Source organism: Trichomycterus rosablanca, chromosome 23, assembly GCF_030014385.1.
Source record: "Trichomycterus rosablanca isolate fTriRos1 chromosome 23, fTriRos1.hap1, whole genome shotgun sequence".
Classification (NCBI taxonomy): domain Eukaryota; kingdom Metazoa; phylum Chordata; class Actinopteri; order Siluriformes; family Trichomycteridae; genus Trichomycterus; species Trichomycterus rosablanca.
In genome coordinates this window covers 2,602,342-2,623,923 of record NC_086010.1, presented here as the reverse complement: position 1 = coordinate 2,623,923, position 21,582 = coordinate 2,602,342, and the positions used below count along the sequence as shown (strand labels likewise).

Sequence of the window (21,582 nt, the reverse complement as noted above, 5' to 3'; positions counted from 1 at the left end):
ATCCATACCTATGTCCGACATATTTTATATCTGATATACAATCTCTTTTCATATTCTATTTTATATATATATATATACCTCTGTCTGTAGTCTGTCTGTCTGATAGATAGTCTGTCTATCTATCTATCTATCTATCTATCTATCTATCTATCTATCTATCTATCTATCTATCTATCTATCTATCTATCTATCTATCATTTTGCATTGTGGTCACACATTAGCCTGAGTGGGTTCTGTAGACCTGGGTTTGATCATTGCCTGGATTTTTACATGTTGTCCAGTGTCCATGTGAATTTTACATGCCCATACTGCCAAAAATGTGTTTACAATTTTATATATGATGCCAAGTAAACACTTCTGAGGACGTAACTGGCAGGACCAGGTGAAAGGGGTGATGGTGTGGGTAAGGAAACTAGTGGCCACAGTATACGTTGGGGGAGAATATTGGTTTAGTAAGATTTCTTAGTAGAGTTGGTCTTTTTTGGGGGGGCTCGGACCACCACAATCTCAGGATCACCCCCCAAAATGATGTTGAATAAGCTCTACGTGAACGCGCCGCGCGTTCGCGTGTCGTGAGCGCGCCTGGAGGCGGTTCTGGCTGTTTGGCTCTGTGTTATCGCTTCAGTTAAACAGCGAGGCGACGGGAACGAGCCGACTGCCGAACGGGAACACCGATTTACCGACAGACGAACCCGAATAGGATTGATTATCGACTACGGCTCGATAGGTAAGACTTTGGAGGTTCGGTCTGTCTGTTTTAAGCGCTGAAATGTCTCGGGAAAGTGGTTTATTCCCAGCTTGGGCATGTGTGTGGGTCGGGACGAGCCTGCCTTTTCCTCAAGGTTGCCCTATTGGTGTTAATCCATCTTGGAATGTTTAGCTTGGATTGCTTTTAATTTGAAATGCAAAACGTGCGGCACATGTTGAAATATATTTTTTGTTTAATGTCGGTCAGTCTATTTATTAGTAATATCATTATAAAGATTGTTTTGAAAGCGCTTTCTTAAAGCTTACTTACAAGCTGTTTGGGATTTGCTTTACCTAAAATATAATGCATTACTATACTTAGACATAAATATATCAGTTTAAAGTATGTGCATAAGCATAATTACACCCAGCAGTATTCAGCTTTATAATTAAATGAGTTTTTCGGGACGTTTTAAGGCATTTGTAACGGGTTTGGAGCATTTTGATGCATGAACTGGGATATAGCAATCTGGCAACCCACGTCCCTTTGTGTTCATGGCCAATTCGTTCGCTAGCTGGTCAACCCTCGACGGCACAGGGTTGCCAGTTTGAAAAGAATCACCTTCTTTTTACATCTGTAAATAATTGAGCCTAAAGACTCCACCAGTTCAGGTGATTTACTTTGTAAAAGTAACCTAAGTGTTGTTGTTTTCTCTTCCCTACAGCTGTTAATACAGCTAATATTGCTTTTAGGTCAATAAGTTGTGAATTAAAAGCGATTTTTCATGCAGGTAAAATCCCAAAAACAAAATTACAATTTCGGGGTTGCCAGATTGGCCATGTGTACTCCCATACATCTAAACCACCCCAAACTTTGTTGAATAAATGTTGAATAAACGTTGGAGATGTAAAATAGAAATAAGTGGTTGATGTCTGGGGTCTCAAGCCGACATGGAACCTTAGATGAATAGTTGCAGTGTTAACTATCACCATGTTTACTTGCATCTGAATGTGTGTTTGGAGGAAACCACATGATATTGTCAGCCCACTGTCTGCTTCCAGCTGTTAGGTATAATAGGGGAACCATAATGCTGCCGGCAGCATCTGTTTAAAACCGTTTAACACGATTGCTCGGCGTGGTCGTGTAACAGCCAGCTAATCAAAGGCAATTTTACAGGACCAGTTGCACCCTATGGTGCAAGCATTTTTAAGGTAATGTTCTCATAACTCGAGCCAGTGGTGCACACTTTCATACAGGTATAATAGTTTAAGTATTTAATTGAGGGCGCTCAGGTGGCACAGATATCTAATGGGCTAGACCACCACCAGTAAGAAGCAATTTTGAATGCACAGAGTGACGCTCGAGAGCAACTCAAACTGTCTGAGGCTTTCATAGCTTAACATGATCATAGGAGGTTCTTAGCTGTCCATCGAACAAGGGCTGAGTTGTACAGCAGACCTTTTGCAAAACATTAGTGAGGTCTGATGTAAACAAGCCCACTTAACATGTCCGTGGTGGATTTAATATACAATCTTTAGAGTTAAAGAGTAGATAAGGAACATCAACAATTTGGGATGTAACGATACACTCTACCCGTGATGCGATTCACGATACTGGGTTCACGATACGATTTTTTCCACTGAAATTGAAGACAACACAAATACTGTATTTGTGATTATATTTTATTTATTTAAATAATGAATGCCCTTTTATTTCTGAGGTAGGTACAAACTATGCAAAACAATTTTGAATTAACCTCGAATTTGGCAACCAGGCATATAGCCCAGTGACGTCAACCAGACGAGGTCTATATATATGTAGCACCAGTGCCCTCTGCTGTTTAAAGTAAATATCGATTTATTATACATGTCAAATTGTTTTGTATCGTAGAATTTTTGAATCACTTATTAACTGTATTGTGGTGCATCGTTCCATCCCTATAAACAATATCAAACGGAGCAAACATGAGGTCACGGGTTAATCAGTAATAAAACTAAGGTAGCCTAATTCCATACACCTAGTAATTATGAATTAAACACCAAATTAAACATTTTCCCTCTTTTTGGAGCTGTATGGAGTGGATCCTCTGTTTGAAAAAGTTTTTTGTTCTGGAGCCAGTATTTTGTAATGGCTATTATACTTGCAGCCAATAGACAACCTACTTTGAAAATTGTTGGGACCAGGTTGATGCCACATTGGATGTGAGTGTACACCACACCGTACCCCCCCCAAAAAAAACAAAAATAAACGACTTAAATTCCTGGAAGTACCTGCACTTCAAAACAATTAAAACTCTACGCCTTCATAGCTACACAAACACTCTAACCACCGTACGCACAAGTTAAGAAAGAAAATCGACCCGCCACTTTGACGTTTAAAGAATTAATCTATTAGCTAGCCATGATAATAGCCATAGCCAACAAACACCACACTGTGAAACCTGCCAAACTCCCCTTACAGTCAAGCATTCGCCAACTGAAAGGCGCCAACCATGCATAGCACCAGCAATAGAAGACATCGTCACCCAAACCGAAGCTGAAACATAACTCAAGTTCTTATCGATATTCAGACTAAATGCACGTACCTGACCCCTCATCTTACTAGCCATCGAAACGCTCCTGCCAGGAAAATGGCCTGTGAGCTAAACCTTCCATTAACTAACTAACTAACTAACTAGCAGCCGAGAAGATCTTTAGATATATCATCCTGAGCACTGACCTGATTTGAAGTGGTAATGCCCAATCTGGCAACACTGGAGCAGGATCTGTGTTTGCATGCTGCTAATTACGTTCCTCCATTTCTTCTCTGATAGCTTCCTCTCACTCGGTGTGTCTGGGTTAGAATGTTTTGTGGACTGAAGATAGATCAGATCTATGCAGATCCTACAGTTCTGTTACCCAGTGTGGTACCTTCACCCATGGTGCGGTGTGTGCCAGCTCTAGCATGCCCGTGTATCCTCATGAAGGGTGTGTTACTGAGCTGATGTGTTAAAGCAGGGTTTGGATTGGACCTTCACTGGTAAGGCGGGTGTGCCGTGTCACGATACACACAGGATGTACAAAAGTACAGGGAGATGATTAGTATCTGATTTTCATCCTGGTCAGGGTCACTGTATGTCCGGTTCCATGTGAAATACGTGGTGCAGGGTGGGAATACCTACCACTGTAGGAGGCTCGGGTTGTGGCGGTGGCTGTGACCATTCGATTAAATAATATATGACTTTAATTACATTTTTATGTTTTACCACCACCTTTACCTGCTCAGGGTCGCTGTGGGTCCACAATGCAGTAACACACCCTGGACTGACTGGACGTCAGTGCTTCGCAGGGTCTCGGGCCACAGAGACATAGCCCTACTGGGAATTCGAACCCTGGATCCCAGAGGTAGAGGGCTAGCTCAGTTTACGACACACTGCCATCCGTGAACAGCCGCCACGCGTGCAGGCAATTCCACCGGTCAGCAACCCTGTTTTAGCCCTCGTCCCTCCCTCTACAGACAAACAGCCCGGCCGGCTGGTAGCACAGCTGAGACTCAGACTCGTGAGCTGGAGATAATAATACAAAATAAATAAAATAAAATAATAGTAATTAAATAAACGAATCTTAACTAGCAAGTAAACACAAAAACTTGTACACAAGTGCCCCCTTGTGGAGGTTTTATGTTACATCTGTAAACCACAGTGAGACTAGATTGTAAAGCATAACAGAGTGAGAGAGAGTAATATGCATTGTTTGTGTTGTCTGGGTCGCAGAGAAAAATAATAGTAATTATATAAGCATAATAAATTTTAACTGGCACGTAAACACAAAAGGAACTTGTATGTGGACGCCCCCTTGTGGAGGCTTTATGTTACAGCTTGTAAACCACAGTGAGACTAGATTGTAGATGCATTGTTTGTGTTGCCTGGGTTGCAGAGAAAAATAATAATAATTATATAAGCATAATAAATTTTAACTGGCACGTAAACACAAAATGAACTTGTACGTGGACGCCCCCTTGTGGAGGCTTTATGTTGCAGCTTGTAAACCACTATGGGACCAGATTGTAGATGCATTTTGATTGATGTTGTCTGAGTCACGTAAAAATTTATGGACATAATGTGTGTTGCTTAAATAAAGTGAAAATTCTGAATTCACTGAACTGTTGCTTTGTAATAAATAAATGCGGCTTAATTCAGCATCGTCCTTTAGTGTCGGATCTTTGCTACACTCGAATGGCAGTATCAGATACAGATACAGTCTGATTATCGCAATAACACAACATGAAAAACTGGAGGCGTCTGATTTCTGTGTGTATCTGCTCGCTCTGACACGTCGGACAGATTAAAAACGATAAATGAATTCAGGACATCACTCGTACGCTCGTCTGCTTCTCTGATCTGCTCCAGCCTGTCGGACGTTAAAGAAAGCAGCTAATAACCGGGTCATGGCCGTTATAAAAATACCAGCTGGAGACGCTTCTCCTGGGCGTCGCACAGTGATCTGTTTTACAGACGCCGCTGAGGGACTTTTCCTGGTTAATGAGGCTCTGTGAGAAGAAAGAATTCAGTCAGCCGGGGACGCCGAGGTGGAAATAAATGTCAGAAGACGTTTATCTGGGGTTCAGTGTGTGAGAGACCAACAGCCCATTAAGTTCGGCTTCTTTCTTCTGCTGAGGCCTCTGGGGCCGATGGGATTTGAAACCTGCTTGACTGAGGAGACACAAATAAAGTGCAGAATTACTAAAATGTTCAGAATATCATAACATGAGTGTTGTTATACAAGTACGTGCAAAAAATGTTAGAACACGGCTAATTATCACATTCAATCTGACATTTTTAGGGCTGCTGACCAGCAGGACGGATCTCAAATAATTTTATTGTGTGTCAGTGTTGTGCCCTGTGTGCCATTATCGTGATGCCCTGTGTGCCTCTATCATTGTTCTGTATGTCATTGTTGTGTCCTGTGTGCTATTGTTGTTGTGCCCTGTGTGCCACTACAGTTGTGCCCTGTGTGCCTCTATCATTGTGCCCTGTGTCACTATTATTGTGCCCTGTGTGTCACTATTGTTGTCCTGTATGTCAGTATTATTGTACCCAGTGTGCCACTATAATTGTGCCCTGTGTGTCTCTAATTGTGCCCTGTGTGTCTCTATTATTGTGCCCTGTTTGCTTTAAGTGTTGTGCCCTGTGTGTCACTATTGTTGTGCCCTATGTGCCACTATAATTGTGCCGTGTGTGCCGTTTTATTGTGCCCTGGGGGCCTCCATTATTTTATCTAGTGTGCTATTATTGTTGTGCCCTCTGTGCCACCATTATTGTACCCTGTGTGCCATTTGTATTGTACCCAGTGTGCCACTATTGTTGTACCCAGTGCACCATTATAATTGTACTGTGTGCCATTATTATTGTACCCAGTGTGCCACTAGTTTTGTGCCGTGTGTGCCACTATAATTGTACCCAGTGTGCCTCTAGTTTTGTACCCTGTGTACCATTATTATTGTGCCCTGTGTGCCACTATAATTGTGCCCTGTGTGCCACTATAATTGTACCCTGTGTGCCATTATTATTGTGCCTTGTGTGTCTCTATCATTGTACCCTGTGGGCCTCTATTATTTAATCTAGTGTGCTATTATCATTGTGCCCTCTGTGCCACCATCATTGTACCCAGTGTGCCTCTAGTATTGTGCCCTGTGTGCCATTATTTTTGTACCCAGTGCACCATTATACTTGTACTGTGTGCCTTTTTTATTGTGCCCTGTGTGTCTCTATTATTGTGCCCTGTGTGCCACTATGATTGTGCCCTGTGTGCCACTGTTTTTTTACCGTGTGCCACTATTATTGTGCCCTGTGTGCCACTGTTTTTTTACCGTGTGCCACTATGATTGTGCCCTGTGTGCCACTGTTTTTGTGCCCTGTGTGCCACTGTTTTTGTGCCCTGTGTGCCACTGTTTTTGTACCCTGTGTGCCACTATGATTGTGCCCTGTGTGCCACTGTTTTTGTACCCTGTGTGCCACTATGATTGTGCCCTGTGTGCCACTGTTTTTGTACCCTGTGTGCCACTATGATTGTGTCTATTGTGGATATGACTAGATTGGGAGAAAAAGGGAAAAAAATCTGAAATATAATGATAATAAAAGAAATGCGATGAATTTCAGGGCCAGGATGTCCGGCGAGGTGCAGAGAGTAGACGACAGCCCCAGCACCAGCGGAGGAAGCTCCGATCTGGAGCAGAGAGAAACGGCGCCCGCTGAACGGGAGCGTGAATCCGCCCAGCCCAAAAAGAAAGAGACCAAGATCTCCAGCAAAACGGCAGCGAAACTCTCCACCAGCGCCAAGAGGTGAGTCCTGATCCACACTGTAAACTACAAGGTCAAAAGTATGTAGACACCCCTCCCAGCCATGTCCATCACTAACAGGTGTATAAATGATCAATATTGTAAAATCAATCAAAGGAACTCCAATGGCGTGCACAGAGACCTGACCTCAGGGATGAATTGGAATGTCAAGTCAGGTGCTTACAAGACCTCCCAGGGGCTGTTTTGACAGAAAGAGGCACAAATACTCACAGACACGCTCCAACATCGGGTGAAAAAGCTTTCCTCTAAGACTGGAGCTGGTTGTACATATGACGGTATTTTTGGAACGGGATGTCCATCAAAAAAGGGCGCTGGGGTGGCACAGCGGTGACTTATGCTAGGGTTCGAATTCCCACGTTGAGACATGAAGAAAAGCTCAGTTTAAAGAACCCAGTGGCCTAAACAGAGCCCTGACCTCAAAGCCATTGATCACTTTAGGGATGAATTGGAATGTCATTTGGAATGCAGGTCCAAGTGCCTGACTTTCCAGGTGCTGTTTTGACTGAACGGGGCACAAATTCTCACAGACACACTCAAATCCAAAATCACTTAACAGCTCTGGAATGAACTAGAACATCAACTGAGGCTTTCTTCAGCAACATGGGCACAAATTCCCACAGGCATACTGTACTCCAAAGTCTTGTGAGAAGCCTTCTCAGACTAGATCACCTGCAGGTCGCTCTGTTTATGGTCGGGTGTCCAGATACTTTTGGCTTAGAACATATGAGTGTGCTTCGGGCCTGGTGAGACCCATCAATCATCCCAAACAATCATTGAGTCCAATGATATGCAGCAGCAGAAGCTTCTTACTTTCATATCATGACGCTGTAAAGCTCGTCTGACTGTGGACAGTGTCCCCTGTCCTCCAGCAGCTTTGTATTCATAACAGACCTGTTACTGGTGATATGTGAATCATTAAAGTCCAGATTTATGGTGCTTTCCTTTCAGAATTCAGAAGGAGCTTGCGGAGATCACTCTGGATCCACCACCCAACTGCAGGTAAGATGCTGCCGGTTCACATTCATCTGGCTGTTGTGTGGAGCAAAGCTTTGTGGGTGGCGCAGCGGTCTAACGAGCTAGAACGACCTGGCCGGGCGTCCACACAGACATAGTGGGACAGGTTTGAGGGAGGTGGGTGTCTTCCAGCGTGATCTCCGAGTGGGGGCATATCTTGGGAACCCAACACTGGCCGAACTAGACTGGACGTGCTCGAGAGGGCGTGTGGTGACCCACTTCTTGATGGGTGTTGTGCAAGTCAGACATGGCAAATCATGTAACAGGTGTATAAATGATAATAATATAATAATACATATAGTAGGTCCATAAAGCCATGTTGGAGTTTGATATGTTGGAGCCCTGACCTCAAAGCCATTAAACACCTTAGGGATGAATTGGAATGTCAGTTGGAATGCAAGTCCTGTCCTCCAGCAAGATCTCTGAGTGGGAACCCAACACTGCTCAAACTAGATTGGACTTGTCACACACAGCGACTTCAGACTCGACTCAGACTCGTTTCAAATGACTCGGACTCGACTCGTGACTCGCAAAAAATGACTTGTGGACAACAAAAGTCAGCAACATTAGTTACGTGTGACAATTTTATTTATATATATATATATATATATATATATATATATATATATATACATACGATCCGACATCATTCTGATCGTTTCATTTTCTGCTCTCTAATAATATTAACGCTCCGGCCTTCTTAACCCGCAATGCACGCAGTGGCTAAATGTTCCAGCCAGCTTCCGGCGTAGTGATGAAGCGTCACTCCCTACTTAAAATGGTGGAATACCCTACCTAGTGCACTTCACAGGAACAGATCATGTGAATGGAACGCTCATACAGAATTGGCGCTAATGATTGTAAGAACCGCTTCTGATTGTAATTGTTAGTAAGAAATGTTGTTATTTGCATTTATTCAGTTTGCGTCACACAGATGACGTGGTAATGAAACGCTCGATCGGCTTTCTAACGACTTCCTGTTTTACTTCACAACCAGGAAAAGTTTGGAGGTTTTTAATTATAAGCACATTTACAAAATAACGGATTCTATTCCTAATGGGACGCACGCTTATAAATGTAATAGCAACTGGAAGAACAGAAGCTAAGGTAAGCAGCGGTTATGGATTTTTTGCTGTGTTTGGGATTTTGGCCGCTGTGCCGTGATTTGCTATGAAAACAAAACGTCCGTTTAAGCTTTTAACTGGTACCTAGGAAAGTAAAGGCACGAAGTAAAATGGCTAAATACACTCGCTAATCTGTTGTTGTTTTTTATCTGAACTTACAGATTATTTGTTTATTTGTACGCTACATTTCCAATATATGTTTGTGTTTATTATATTGACTCGTGAATTGACTCTGACTCTAGCCTAAAGACTCGTGACTCGACTCGGACTCTAGCCTAAAGACTCGTGACTCGACTCGGACTCTAGCATAAAGACTCGTGACTCGACTCGGACTCTAGCATAAAGACTCGTGACTCGACTCGGACTCGTATTTTGTGACTTGTGAACATCTCTGGTCTAAGGGGGCGTGTGGTGACCCCTTCTTGATGGGGGTTGTGTGAGTCAAACACAGCAAATCATGTCTGTGTAGATGCCCGGTGGTTTGATAGCCACCACAGAGATTCGAGGCTGGATCTCAGACCGCTGTGTCACCCGAATGCCAAATAAATGATTTTTCTCTGATTATAAACATATAAATCTCTCTAAATTAGTCCATTAGCTGTTTCATTTGAAGGTGTTTGGTTTTATGGCTCTTGGAGATAAGTGTTGTCATGATCATAAAGGAAAACGGCAAGTTATTAAAGGAAAATCATCTGAGGCTGCTTCAATCTGGGTGCTTTTGTGCATAATAACTGCAGGCCAATTTGACGGCGTATTAAAAAGAATCGTCAGAGGCGCAGACGGATAATTAACGTCGCTAGGCGTTTTGAAATCAGAACTATCTGCTGAAGCATTATTAATAGGCTTAGCGTCGCCAACTGCCAACATGACGCCGGTCGAAGAGCTACAGTGTTTATCCTCCCATCGGAAGCAGCACCGCTAATAATACCCCAGCCGTCCATCCTTGCCCCTCGCCTCCGTCCGTAAAGCTCTTGATTAGCGTCGGAGCCCAGCGGGAGACGGCCCGAGGTCTCAAATCGAATCCATTTCTCACATCCTGACCATTAGCTGCAGCAGGAGGGACATCCATATTCATTAGACTGAGACGAGCGTGGGTGGGTGGGTGGGTCGCTCGGTTGGGGGGTAGGAATCGCGAGCAGGGAGGGGTTCTCTTTATCTCCGCGCACCGCAGGAGAATCTGTCGGCTAACGCCGGACAAACAGAACCCGGTAATATCGGACTCAGACGTGACGTGAATTCAGGATGTTTTTATACGTGATACATGTAGTGACCAGAATCTGTGGGGTTTTAGGACCCAGTAGATCCAGTTTAGTTTGTCTGATGTAGGAGTGTTAATGAATAGTCGATAATCGTCTAATAAACGTCACAGTTCGACAAATTTAATCGGCATTTAAATAAAAAGCGGAGCTGAAGATCTCACACACACTTCGGGACCACTGAGGGTGAAATCTGGGCGGGTACGGGTGCTTACAAGCAGCGTTCCAATGCAATATCTTTCAAACAACATATATATGGTGCTCTATTTTGTGTGTGGGACTCTGTTATGCTAAAGCAGAAAAGCTTTCTGTTGCCAGAAATTTGGAAGCGCATGAATTATTGGCTATAATTTGGGCCCTGCTAAATTCACGGGTAAATGTGCTTCATTTCACGGAACTCGTATTGATTGATTACTTTATTGATCCCCGAAGGGAAATTGCAATGTCACAGCAGCGATTCACAATTATCACAAGCATCACACGACGACGCGTCAATGTAGTACAATAATATAAGAAATAAAAGTTGGAATGATATTCCGCTAGCACACCAGCGCCGAGATTCTGAACTCCTCGGTTGCCACCGGTCGGCTGGGCGCCATCTAGCGGGCGTAATCGGCAGTGCCTGCAGGGAGGGATGACCGGAATATGTGGGCGGGGTCTTCAAACGCTGTGTAAGGATCCTGATTGGTGGATAGAGGCGCCTGTGCAGAGTGCATGGGTGGGAAAAGGGTTCCGTTAAGGAGGCGTGAGCAGCAATATACTCACCTCGACTGCAAAAAATCGGGGATCCCCCAGCCGAGGAAGACAAATTGAAGTTTATAGACATTATGTGTGCAGTTGCATATCAAATAATACTGTTTGCAACAATGATAGAATAAATGGAAGCTATCATACAAAGCACAGCCAACTTTAATACCTCCGTCTCAGAGACAAAATCGGTTGTTAGTTTTCCAAACTCAGTTACTCCAGTCGTGTTTTTATCTGCTTTACATTTCGACATCTTGAACTGATTGCTGGTGTAACCGAGCGCCTTTACAGTTTGCTGAGTTTATAAAGAAGGAAATAAACTTTACATAGACAAACTGTCCGGAGCAAAACACTTTATTGGCTTGTTCTTTTGAGGTGCAGCACAGAGATGATCACGTGTGTAGAGAAGTGACTTTTTTTACACTGATTATGGAACCCACAAAGGGACAAAATGCACTCAGTACGTAATCACACACACTACAGCACAGAAAAGTCTATGATACTAACTTAATTATGATGTGGTATGATTGCTAGGACCACCTCATATTTCATATTTCAATCCGTGATGCGATTTTTACGCCGGTGAATTAGGTAGGGCCTTAACAATACACTTCAAACCACACATTATGGTGCAGAAAAGGCCCTTCCCCAAACTGCTTCCAGAAATTTGGAAGGGTATCAATTATTGGTTTTAATTTATTCTGTACACCTTTAACCTGGGTGTGGTTAAAACACACATACTGGATCATTACGAGGGGCGTCCTCATAGCCGTAGCGCAGCTGTATTCCATTAGGTGTCGAAATCTGAATCCGTCTCGCGTCTCGAAGCGTGCGCGGCATGAAAGCGTCTGCGGATAGATCCGGTTAAAAAACATTCTTCTTTTCATCAAGGCGTGCTCGCCGCTTCATCTTCCCGCATCGCATGAAAAGCCTGGCTGCTGAAATAACGACGCGCGATGCATTATGCATGAGAGGGCCCGGGCCGAGTGTTTTCGGCTGGCGCTTGGCCTCGCTCGCGTTAGGTGCGTTTAAGTGAATCAGGACTAAATCAGAGGGCTTATTTTTCCTGAAGACCTTTTATTTGGCATCACCGAGGACGGAAAAGCCATTACGAGATTAATCAAAAGACAGAAAGAGGTTTCGCCCGGCTGCTCTGTACGACTGGAGGTCTGACTCTTATTTGTTTTTAGTCTGACGTAGATAATCCTGCTCTGCCATCTGCGCCCTTGAGAAACTGGCGGCGGCGGCAGCAGCAGGATCGGCTCTTGGCCCCGGACAGAGCAAATATTTCTCTCGAAAGCGTTCGACTCAGCACTGATGGCTCACATCTAGCCGTGGCGTCAGTGCCGGAGCGCAGGGAGGGAATACGGGGCGGACGAGGACCCCCAGCTTCCCCCCCTCCCTTCTTTTGTGCTGGAAATATAATTGACAGTGGGGTGTTTCAGCGCGCCAGGGCGAAAAGATTGCTTCATTAACTTGTCATTCCGATAATCACCGCGGGCCTGCCGTAATGGAAGATCTTAATATGCTGGTGGCAAAAAAATAAATAAAAAATGAGGCTGATAGGCTGACTGGAGAGATGATGTGAGATCAAACGCTGGGAACAATCGCACACTTAATAATAATAATACTAAAGGTTACCATTTTCAATACATTTTAATCATTTTAATATGCATTTTCTCCCAAAATTATCCTCCCAGTTTAGTCAAATCCAAACTCACGCCCCCTAGCACGTCTGCAGAAGCTGACCACTTCTTTTCACCTGCACCAGTCGGGTTCGTATGGAGATCTGTATAGCACGCTGAGAGGTCGTAATTGCAGCAGTAATCCCTCGAAATCCCTAAAACCCTGACCTCAGCCCTGCTGAACAGCTCTGGAATGAACCGGAACATCAACTGAGGCTTTCTTGACCAACATCGAGAAATGGGGTTCATATGGAGATCTGTATCGCGCACTGAGAGGTCACGATTGCAGCAGTAATTCCTAGGTATCACTAAAGCCTTGACCTCAGCCCTGCTGAGTAGCTCTGGAATGAACCGGAACATCAACTGAGGCTTTCTTGACCGACGTCCTCCCACAGTGGTACTCTTGGTGCTCAGACAGACCAGACCCTGCTTTCCCGAGTTTGTAGTTCCAGAGCACAGATGTAATTAATGACAGAATTTCGAGTCCCAGCTTTGCCTTTCCGATGTTAGTCAAACGGAACATAAACCCAGAGGGAACCAAGAAGAACTTCCTTCCATCCAAGATACCCGAGTATTAAAATCGCTCCTGAAATAGCGTAAGGATTCCCAAGCGGGAAATAACGAGGGGATCTTAATGAGGCCGTAGGAGGGAGGCCGGACATTGCGACGTCAAGGACTTGGCATGTTGAAGGTTGCCTGACCTCGTCCTCGGCCGGTGCATAAATACTCCTACTCATACACGATTGGCTGATCACGCATGGCAGCACGTACCTCTCCTTACGCGATACCGCAGTCTGTAAGACCCCACACCTAGCAGGTAGGAGTGTAGAGTCCGGTGGGTTGGGGGGGTGACAGTCTTGACCCTCCTCAAGTGGAGGTGGGCGTGGCGGCAGCGACAAGAGAGATATAAGCTCCTGATTAAAGTCAAGTCCAGGATCAGAATTGGCCCCTGGACCGACACGCCTTCTCCTGTTAACATTACAGCTCACATATAAATTTGACTGGCCGGTTCCAGAGCCCAATGTTGGTGTGCTTTACACTATTCCAGCCACCACTTGGCATTAGGCATGTTGATCTTAGGCTTGTTCGCAGCAGCTCAGTCATGGAAACCAGGTCCATTAGGCTCCTAATGAGCAGTTATTTGCCGAGGAGTCTTTTGAGAGGCATTCTAGAAAACACAGTCCCTAATTTTGTGTACAGAGAGTCACTTCGGACGACCCTGTACTGAGCGGCTTCCTACTTTCTAAGTATAGGACGATATTAAAGATAATTAAAGATAATTAGTGGATTAAGAGGCAATGCTGTGTCATAAAAGCTCAATGTTTGTGCTGGATTGTCATGCTCATTAGCTCCTGTTTCGGCAAAAGAGATTGCTGAGATCTACCCTCATCTGTGTGGGGATTTATGATGGTACATCTGCCGATCCTGTACGTTATTATGCCGAGTTTTGTAGCTACCGGCTACCAGATGTTGCCTGCGTGCGTTTACGCCGTGGCCTGTTTATTTATTTAATATCTCGTCAGAAAGACAGACCGGAAGTGCTAATGTGTTGGATTTATAATGCTCCTCCGAGCTTCTACGTATTGTTAATGGCGCAGTGTTTACTAGCCCTGATTAGTATTGATGTTTGTTTTTATTGCAGCACTTGGCTCTCAAGCTTAATGCATTTTCACATCTAAAATGCTACGAGCTGAAGCTGTCGGTGGCTGTTTTAAAAAGACCAGACGGAAAATTGGTCTCATTTTTAGGAGATCAGAATGTGTGTTGCTTTCTAAACCTTTATTTTTTACCCCATTGAGCTCTTGGGTTTGAATCTCAGCCCATAAAGGTGTGAGTTTTATAAAGCACAATGTTTGTATGTATTATTGTTGTTGTTATTGATATTATTATTATTATTACATCCATACATTATGATTATGTCGTGAAATCGGAATAAAACACAGCCGGTCATATTTGTGGAGCCGAGCGGCGCTGCTTATTCTGGTCGCTATACTTTGATTTATGATTTACTTAATAATTCTGCCGTAATTAACTTGTTTAAAGATCCAGATTCTGTCATCAATCTCAGCTCATTGTTCAACCTCATTTCGTTGTCTGTCAGGAACTGAGAGAGTGAATTAATCCTCGCTCAGCTCTGAAGGTTTTAAAATCGTTCATGTTTATGTTTGCAGTGCTGGTCCTAAAGGAGACAACATTTACGAGTGGAGATCCACCATCCTGGGGCCGCCGGGCTCCGTGTATGAAGGCGGGGTGTTCTTCCTGGACATCGCGTTTACACCGGATTATCCTTTTAAACCACCAAAGGTGAGTCAAACACAAGTCCGTCGTCTCTCACCAGTACGTTCATTGTCGTTGTTAGGAACTGGCTGGTTCCTCTTGGAGGAAAGTACTTTCTTGGGGGTGTGTGATGTACCTTCTCCACCCATGAATAAATTCAAGCCAGTGAAAAATCAGAACGTGCTGACCAAGCTCTCCAACAGCTGAGTTAAACCTGCTCCAGTTTACAAGCTTTATTTTGCGCGTGATATCTATGTTACCACTTTTGTTTTTGCTATTTAATCTACACTTTATAGCCAAACGTGTTTGGACACCTGACTATTAACACTTCGGACCTCCCATTTTCAAAACAAATGTTAATAAATGCTGATGTTAATCCTAATAAATAAGTAAATATGTAGCTGACTATCCCCTGATAATGCAAATCCATGTTGTAATGATGTCAGTTCAGCTTATTCTTGATCTTCCTCTGTCATAACGCTGCCTTCAGTGTTGTCATGTGTAACAGTAACGTAACTTGCTGGATTTCATGTGGTTCAGTTGCTGTTTTTCTGTTCTGGCCATCACATACAGTGGGGCCAAAAAGTATTTAGTCAGCCACTGATTGTGCAAGTTCTCCTACTTAGAAAGATGAGAGAGGTCTGTAATTTTCATCATAGCTACACTTCAACTATAAGAGACAAAATGAGAAAAAAAAATCCAGGAAATCACATTGTAGGATTTTTAGAGAATTTATTTGTAAATTATGGTGGAAAATAAGTATTTGGTCACCCACAAACAAGCAAGATTTCTGGCTCTCACAGACCTGTAACTTCTTCTTTAAGAAGCTCTTCTGTCTTCCACTCGTTACCTGTATTAATGGCACCTGTTTGAAGCTGTGGACAGGTGTCTTTTATACAGATAACGAGGTCAAACATACTCCCTCTCATAGTTGAAGTGTACCTATGATGAAAATTACAGACCTCTCTCATCTTTCTAAGTAGGAGAACCTGCACAATCAGTGGCTGACTAAATACTTTTTGGCCCCACTGTACACTCGCTCAGTGGTCATCATCTTCCTCCATGAGATTTTCAGCAGGCGTCCAGGCGTCATATGTGGCTAGGGGCTGCACGGTGGCTCAGTGGGTAGCACTGTCACCTCACAGCAAGAAGGTGGGGCGGGCCAGGTCCTTTCTGTGTGGAGTTTGCATGTTCTCCCCGTGTCTGCGTGGGTTTCCTTCAGGAGCTCCGGTTTCCTCCCACAGTCCAAAGACGTGCAAGTGAGGTGAACTGGAGACACTAAATTGTCCATGACTGTGTGATATAACCTTGTGAACTAATGAGCCTTGTGTAATGAGTAACTACCGTTCCTGTCATGAATGTAACCAAAGTGTAAAACATGACGTTAAAATCCTTATAAATAAATAAAAATAAATAAAATCCATTTTAAAATGTTTTCTCAGTGTGGAAATTGAACAAGCTGTTCGAACTTTACGTCCAAACCCGAGGCAGAAGGAACGAGGCTACGCTCATGGCTTCACACTAACATGCAGGTTGGCACTTGGTGTGATGCATTTCAGCCAGTACAGAAACAAGAACATGAAGTTTTCTTTCCACTGTGAGCGTCACACAGAAAGGAAAACACTCGCCCGGATTATTAGTACGTCAAATCGATGACGTAAATTTCCATGGCACCTCCAGTACGCCACAGTGGAGACATTGAATAACGTTCCTGGACTCTTCGGTACGGGAGCTGGAGACGTAGACGGTGCGCTGAGGCGCTGTGACCCTGCGTCAGTACCACGGGTCACGTAAATCTGATGGACTCAACATCAAGGAGTGATCAAAGAACGTTTGTCCTGTTTTTTTTCACTATACTGATGTAATAAATATGGCAACTTTGTGCTGTTTTGAATCAAATATAGTCCATTAAAAACAGTTCAAATTGAACTTGGTTTGTGGATCATCAGAATTTAAGGAGAGGTGACGAGGGGCTCTTGACAGGCGTATGAGAAGAAAGAATTCCCTCTATAGTCCCGATGTTTGGAGTACAACTCCCATAGGTTCTACAAGCTGGTCATGGCCAGTTTTCCTTGCCATCCCTTGGCCATATCTCCCCTGTTCAGACACGGCCAATAATGTCTATGTGTTGAAGCCTGGTCGGCTGACGGCACTGTTAGGGATTCGAATCGCCAGCATCCCAGCAGATCTCAGTAGTGACTTTAGAAGAAGAAGAATAAGTGTAATCCCAGCTTGTACGGCACCCGTGGAGCAGACAGGGTTAAGGGCCTCGCTCAAGGGCCCAACAGTGGCTGCATAGCAAAGCCTGGATCTTCCGAACGGCAGCCCGAAACTCTTCCCACTAGACCTTTCTTTTTTTAAAGCTAATTCAGTTCTTATCTCGACGTGTCTTTCAGGTAACGTTTCGTACGAGGATCTACCACTGTAACATCAACAGTCAGGGTGTGATCTGTCTGGACATCCTGAAGGACAACTGGAGTCCTGCTCTCACCATCTCGAAAGTGCTGCTGTCCATCTGCTCCCTGCTCACTGACTGTAACCCAGGTACCAGCCCCTCAGCATCTGAAGTGTCTCATCTGGAAACTTCTTATTTAGCGATGTCAATGCGATGCGTGTAAATCGGGCAGTTTTTAGACATTACCAATGCACCACTGTTGACTTAAGCCTAGTTAGTTCCTGTCAGCATGTTTCTCCAGCATGAGGCCTGTTCCTCATTGCTTTATCATCTCAGTTCATATTAGTTAGGTGGTTCGTGATGGGTTCAAAGATTTGAGTCAGCTCGATTTATGCACTGAAACCATTGTAGTCTTAGTCCTACAGCACTGCAATAGGGCAGTAATAGAACTAGGACTGCAGTAAAACTAGTAGAACTGGAAAAGGACCTTAGTAGGTGTTGGACTTTAATATGACTAAGACTACAATAAAGCAGTAATAGGGCCATCAGTACAAAAGGAGAGTTCTAGACTGTATGATGACTTTAATAAGGCATGAATAGGACTAAAACTGAAATATGGATATAATAACAGAGTACTAGGACCAAGACTTCCAGGACTACATTATTATTGTAGTATAGTGATTGGACTAGGACTATAAAAGGACTGTAAAAGGACAAATAATAGGACTTTGAGGACATTTGGAGGTTGATAATGAGACAATACTAGGACTAGGACTACAATATAATTAGAATGAACAGGACCCACACTACAATATAAGTGTAGGCCTAATGTGTAACTAAGCCTAATACGACTAGGAGGCTAATAGGGTGACCATATTATTAATAATAATAGGACTAGGACTACAGTGTAATTAGGACTAATAGGACTAGGACCACAATATAATTAAGACTAACATAAAAAGTAGGCTTATAAAACTATGGTATAACTACAACTAATAGGACTAGTACTATAATATAAATAAGACAAATGGGTTTACAATATGATTAAGATGAATAGGTCTAGGACTCAAATATAATTAAGACTAATAGGACTTGGACTACAGGACTACATAATAATTATGACTAGTAGGACTAGGACTAAATTATAATTAAGACTAATAGGACTAGGACTACAGTGTAATTAGGACTAATAGGACTTGGACTACAATGTATTTAAGACTAATAGGATTAGGACCACAGTATAATTAAGAATAACAGGAATAGTAGGCTAATAGAACTACGGTATAACTATGATAATAGGACTAGTAATACAATATAATTAAGATTAATAGGACTAAAATGTAATTTAGACAGTAGGACTTGGACTACAATGTTATTAAGACTAATAGGAACAGGACTACATTATAATTAAGACTAATACGATTTGGACTACAAGGTAATTGAGACTGATAGGTCTAATATAATTAAGAATAATAGGACTAGATAGTAATCTAGACTACAATAGTAATGTAAAGTAACAGTAATAGGACACAAAATGCAACTGCATGTTTTGGTTCATTCACTTTGTTCTTGTTTTGCAGCCGATCCTCTCGTCGGGAGCATCGCCACACAATATCTGACCAACAGAACGGAACACGACAGAATAGCCAAACAGTGGACGAAGAGATACGCCACATAAGAAGAAGTCTCCCCCCCATCCGACCCCTCACTATGAATTCTCCCTCTTTCTGTCCACACCGTACCTGTCTACCTCTATCCCTGATTTCTCAGAGCACACTCACCAAGTGCAACAAGTATATCGATCCCAGCCGCTTTCAGTAAACAGAAACTGTCTCTTTTTGTTCCTCGTTTACTTGAAAGCACCTTTTTTTATATCCACAGAGTAGACCGCGATTTTATTCTCCCATGATCTGAATGTTTAATTGATTCTAGGAGGGAAAATGTTGTTGTTATTATTATAATTATTATTATTATTGATGTTGCTAAACTTCATGTATGTTTATCTTGCTTCCTCAATAGCATCAGGAACAAATACAGACGCCAAACACACTACCGTGCTTTTTTTCTGACGCAGGTCGCTCATGGTATTTGCATGTAACAGGATGGTGATTTACATCTTCCGTAATACGAAGCTCTGCTCTGTTTGTAATGTATTTTTTAAGAAACGCTGTCTGCGGCGGTCACTGGGAAGCCAGGTCCTGCAGATGGACTGATGGGAAATCAGATTTGTATATAGCTGTGTAACTTGTCTGAATGTTTTGTGTATGGCTTCATGAACAAACATCTAATAAACACTGTGGCTCAAATGTTACATGCAGTACAAAATGTTGTTTATTTACATTTGAGTGTGTGTGTGTCATTTTTAATCTTTACAGATAGGCTCATAAAAGGAACACAGTGTTACTCTGTATAACATGCTCTCACATTTCTGTCAAGATGTAGGACATGGGTCAACACTTCACCTTTCTATACCACACTCATTTTAAAAATAGTTAAAATCCAAGTTTAAAAATAGTTCAGCCAGTATATATATATATATATATATATACATATATACTGTATACAGTGCCTTGCAAAAGTATTCAGCCCCCTTGAACTTTTCAACCTTTTGCCACATTTCAGGCTTTAAACATAAAGATATGAAATTGTAATTTTTTGTGAAGAATCAATAACAAGTGCGACACAATTGTGAAGTGGAACGAAATTTATTGGATATTTTAAACTTTTTTTAGAAATAAAAACCTGAAAAGTGGGGCGTGCAATATTATTCAGCCCCTTTACTTTCAGTGCAGCAAACTCACTCCAGAAGTTCAGTGAGGATCTCTGAATGATCCAATGTTGACCTAAATGACTGATGGTGATAAATAGAATCCACCTGTGTGTAATCAAGTCTCCGTATAAATGCACCTGCTCTGTGATAGTCTCAGAGTTCTGTTTAAAGCGCAGAGAGCATCATGAAGACCAAGGAACACACCAGGCAGGTCCGAGATACTGTTGTGGAGAAGTTTAAAGCCGAATTTGGATACAAAAAGATTTCCCAAGCTTTAAACATCTCAAGGAGCACTGTGCAAGCGATCATATTGAAATGGAAGGAGTATCAGACCACTGTAAATCTACCAAGACCCGGCCGTCCCTCTAAACTTTCAGCTCAAACAAGGAGAAGACTGATCAGAGATGCAGCCAAGAGGCCCATGATCACTCTGAATGAACTGCAGAGATCTACAGCTGAGGTGGGAGAATCTGTCCATAGGACAACAATCAGTCGTACACTGCACAAATCTGGCCTTTATGGAAGAGTGGCAAGAAGAAAGCCATTTCTCAAAGATATCTATAAAAAGTCACCTGGGAGACACACCAAGCATGTGGAAGAAGGTGCTCTGGTCAGATGAAACCAAAATCGAACTTTTTGGCCACAACGCAAAACGTTATGTTTGGCATAAAAGCAACACAGCTCATCATCCTGAACACACCATCCCCACTGTCAAACATGGTGGTGGCAGCATCATGGTTTGGGCCTGCTTTTCTTCAGCAGGGACAGGGAAGATGGTTAAAATTGATGGGAAGATGGATGGAGCCAAATACAGGACCATTCTGGAAGAAAACCTGTTGCAGTCTGCAAAAGACCTGAGACTGGGACGGTGATTTATCTTCCAACAAGACAATGATCCAAAACATAAAGCAAAATCTACAATGGAATGGTTCACAAATAAACTTATCCAGGTGTTAAAATGGCCAAGTCAAAGTCCAGACCTGAATCCCATCGAGAATCTGTGGAAAGAGCTGAAAACTGCTGTTCACAAACGCTCTCCATCCAACCTCACTGAGCTCGAACTGTTTTGCAAGGAAGAATGGGCAAAAATTTCAGTATCTCGATGTGCAAAACTAATAGAGACATACCCCAAGCGACTTGCAGCTGTAATCGCAGCAAAAGGTGGCGCTACAAAGTATTAACGCAAGGGGGCTGAATAATATTGCACGCCCCACTTTTCAGTTTTTTATTTCTAAAAAAAGTTTAAAATATCCAATAAATTTCGTTCCACTTCACAATTGTGTCCCGCT

The 21,582-nt window shown here is 43.0% G+C and overlaps 1 protein-coding gene across 1 annotated transcript; it reads left to right on the top strand.

The window, feature by feature from the left end:
* The first annotated feature begins 598 nt into the window (after nucleotides 1–598).
* On the top strand, nucleotides 599–19,834 carry ube2e2 (ubiquitin-conjugating enzyme E2E 2). Its single transcript, XM_062985510.1, has 6 exons — nucleotides 599–727; nucleotides 6,825–7,007; nucleotides 7,974–8,024; nucleotides 15,023–15,155; nucleotides 17,525–17,672; nucleotides 19,104–19,834. Exons 2-6 carry the CDS (start codon nucleotides 6,832–6,834, stop codon nucleotides 19,199–19,201), a joined length of 606 nt encoding a protein of 201 aa, XP_062841580.1. The 5' UTR covers nucleotides 599–727; nucleotides 6,825–6,831; the 3' UTR covers nucleotides 19,202–19,834.
* Nucleotides 19,835–21,582: the final 1,748 nt, after the last annotated feature.

Coding starts and splice junctions, on each gene's coding strand:
- ube2e2 (XM_062985510.1), top strand. CDS start 6,832: ATGTCCGGCGAGGTGCAGAGAGTAGACGACAGCCCCAGCACCAGCGGA. Junction 7,008..7,973: donor CTCTCCACCAGCGCCAAGAG/GTGAGTCCTGAT, acceptor CTTTCCTTTCAG/AATTCAGAAGGAGCTTGCGG. Junction 15,156..17,524: donor ATCCTTTTAAACCACCAAAG/GTGAGTCAAACA, acceptor CGTGTCTTTCAG/GTAACGTTTCGTACGAGGAT.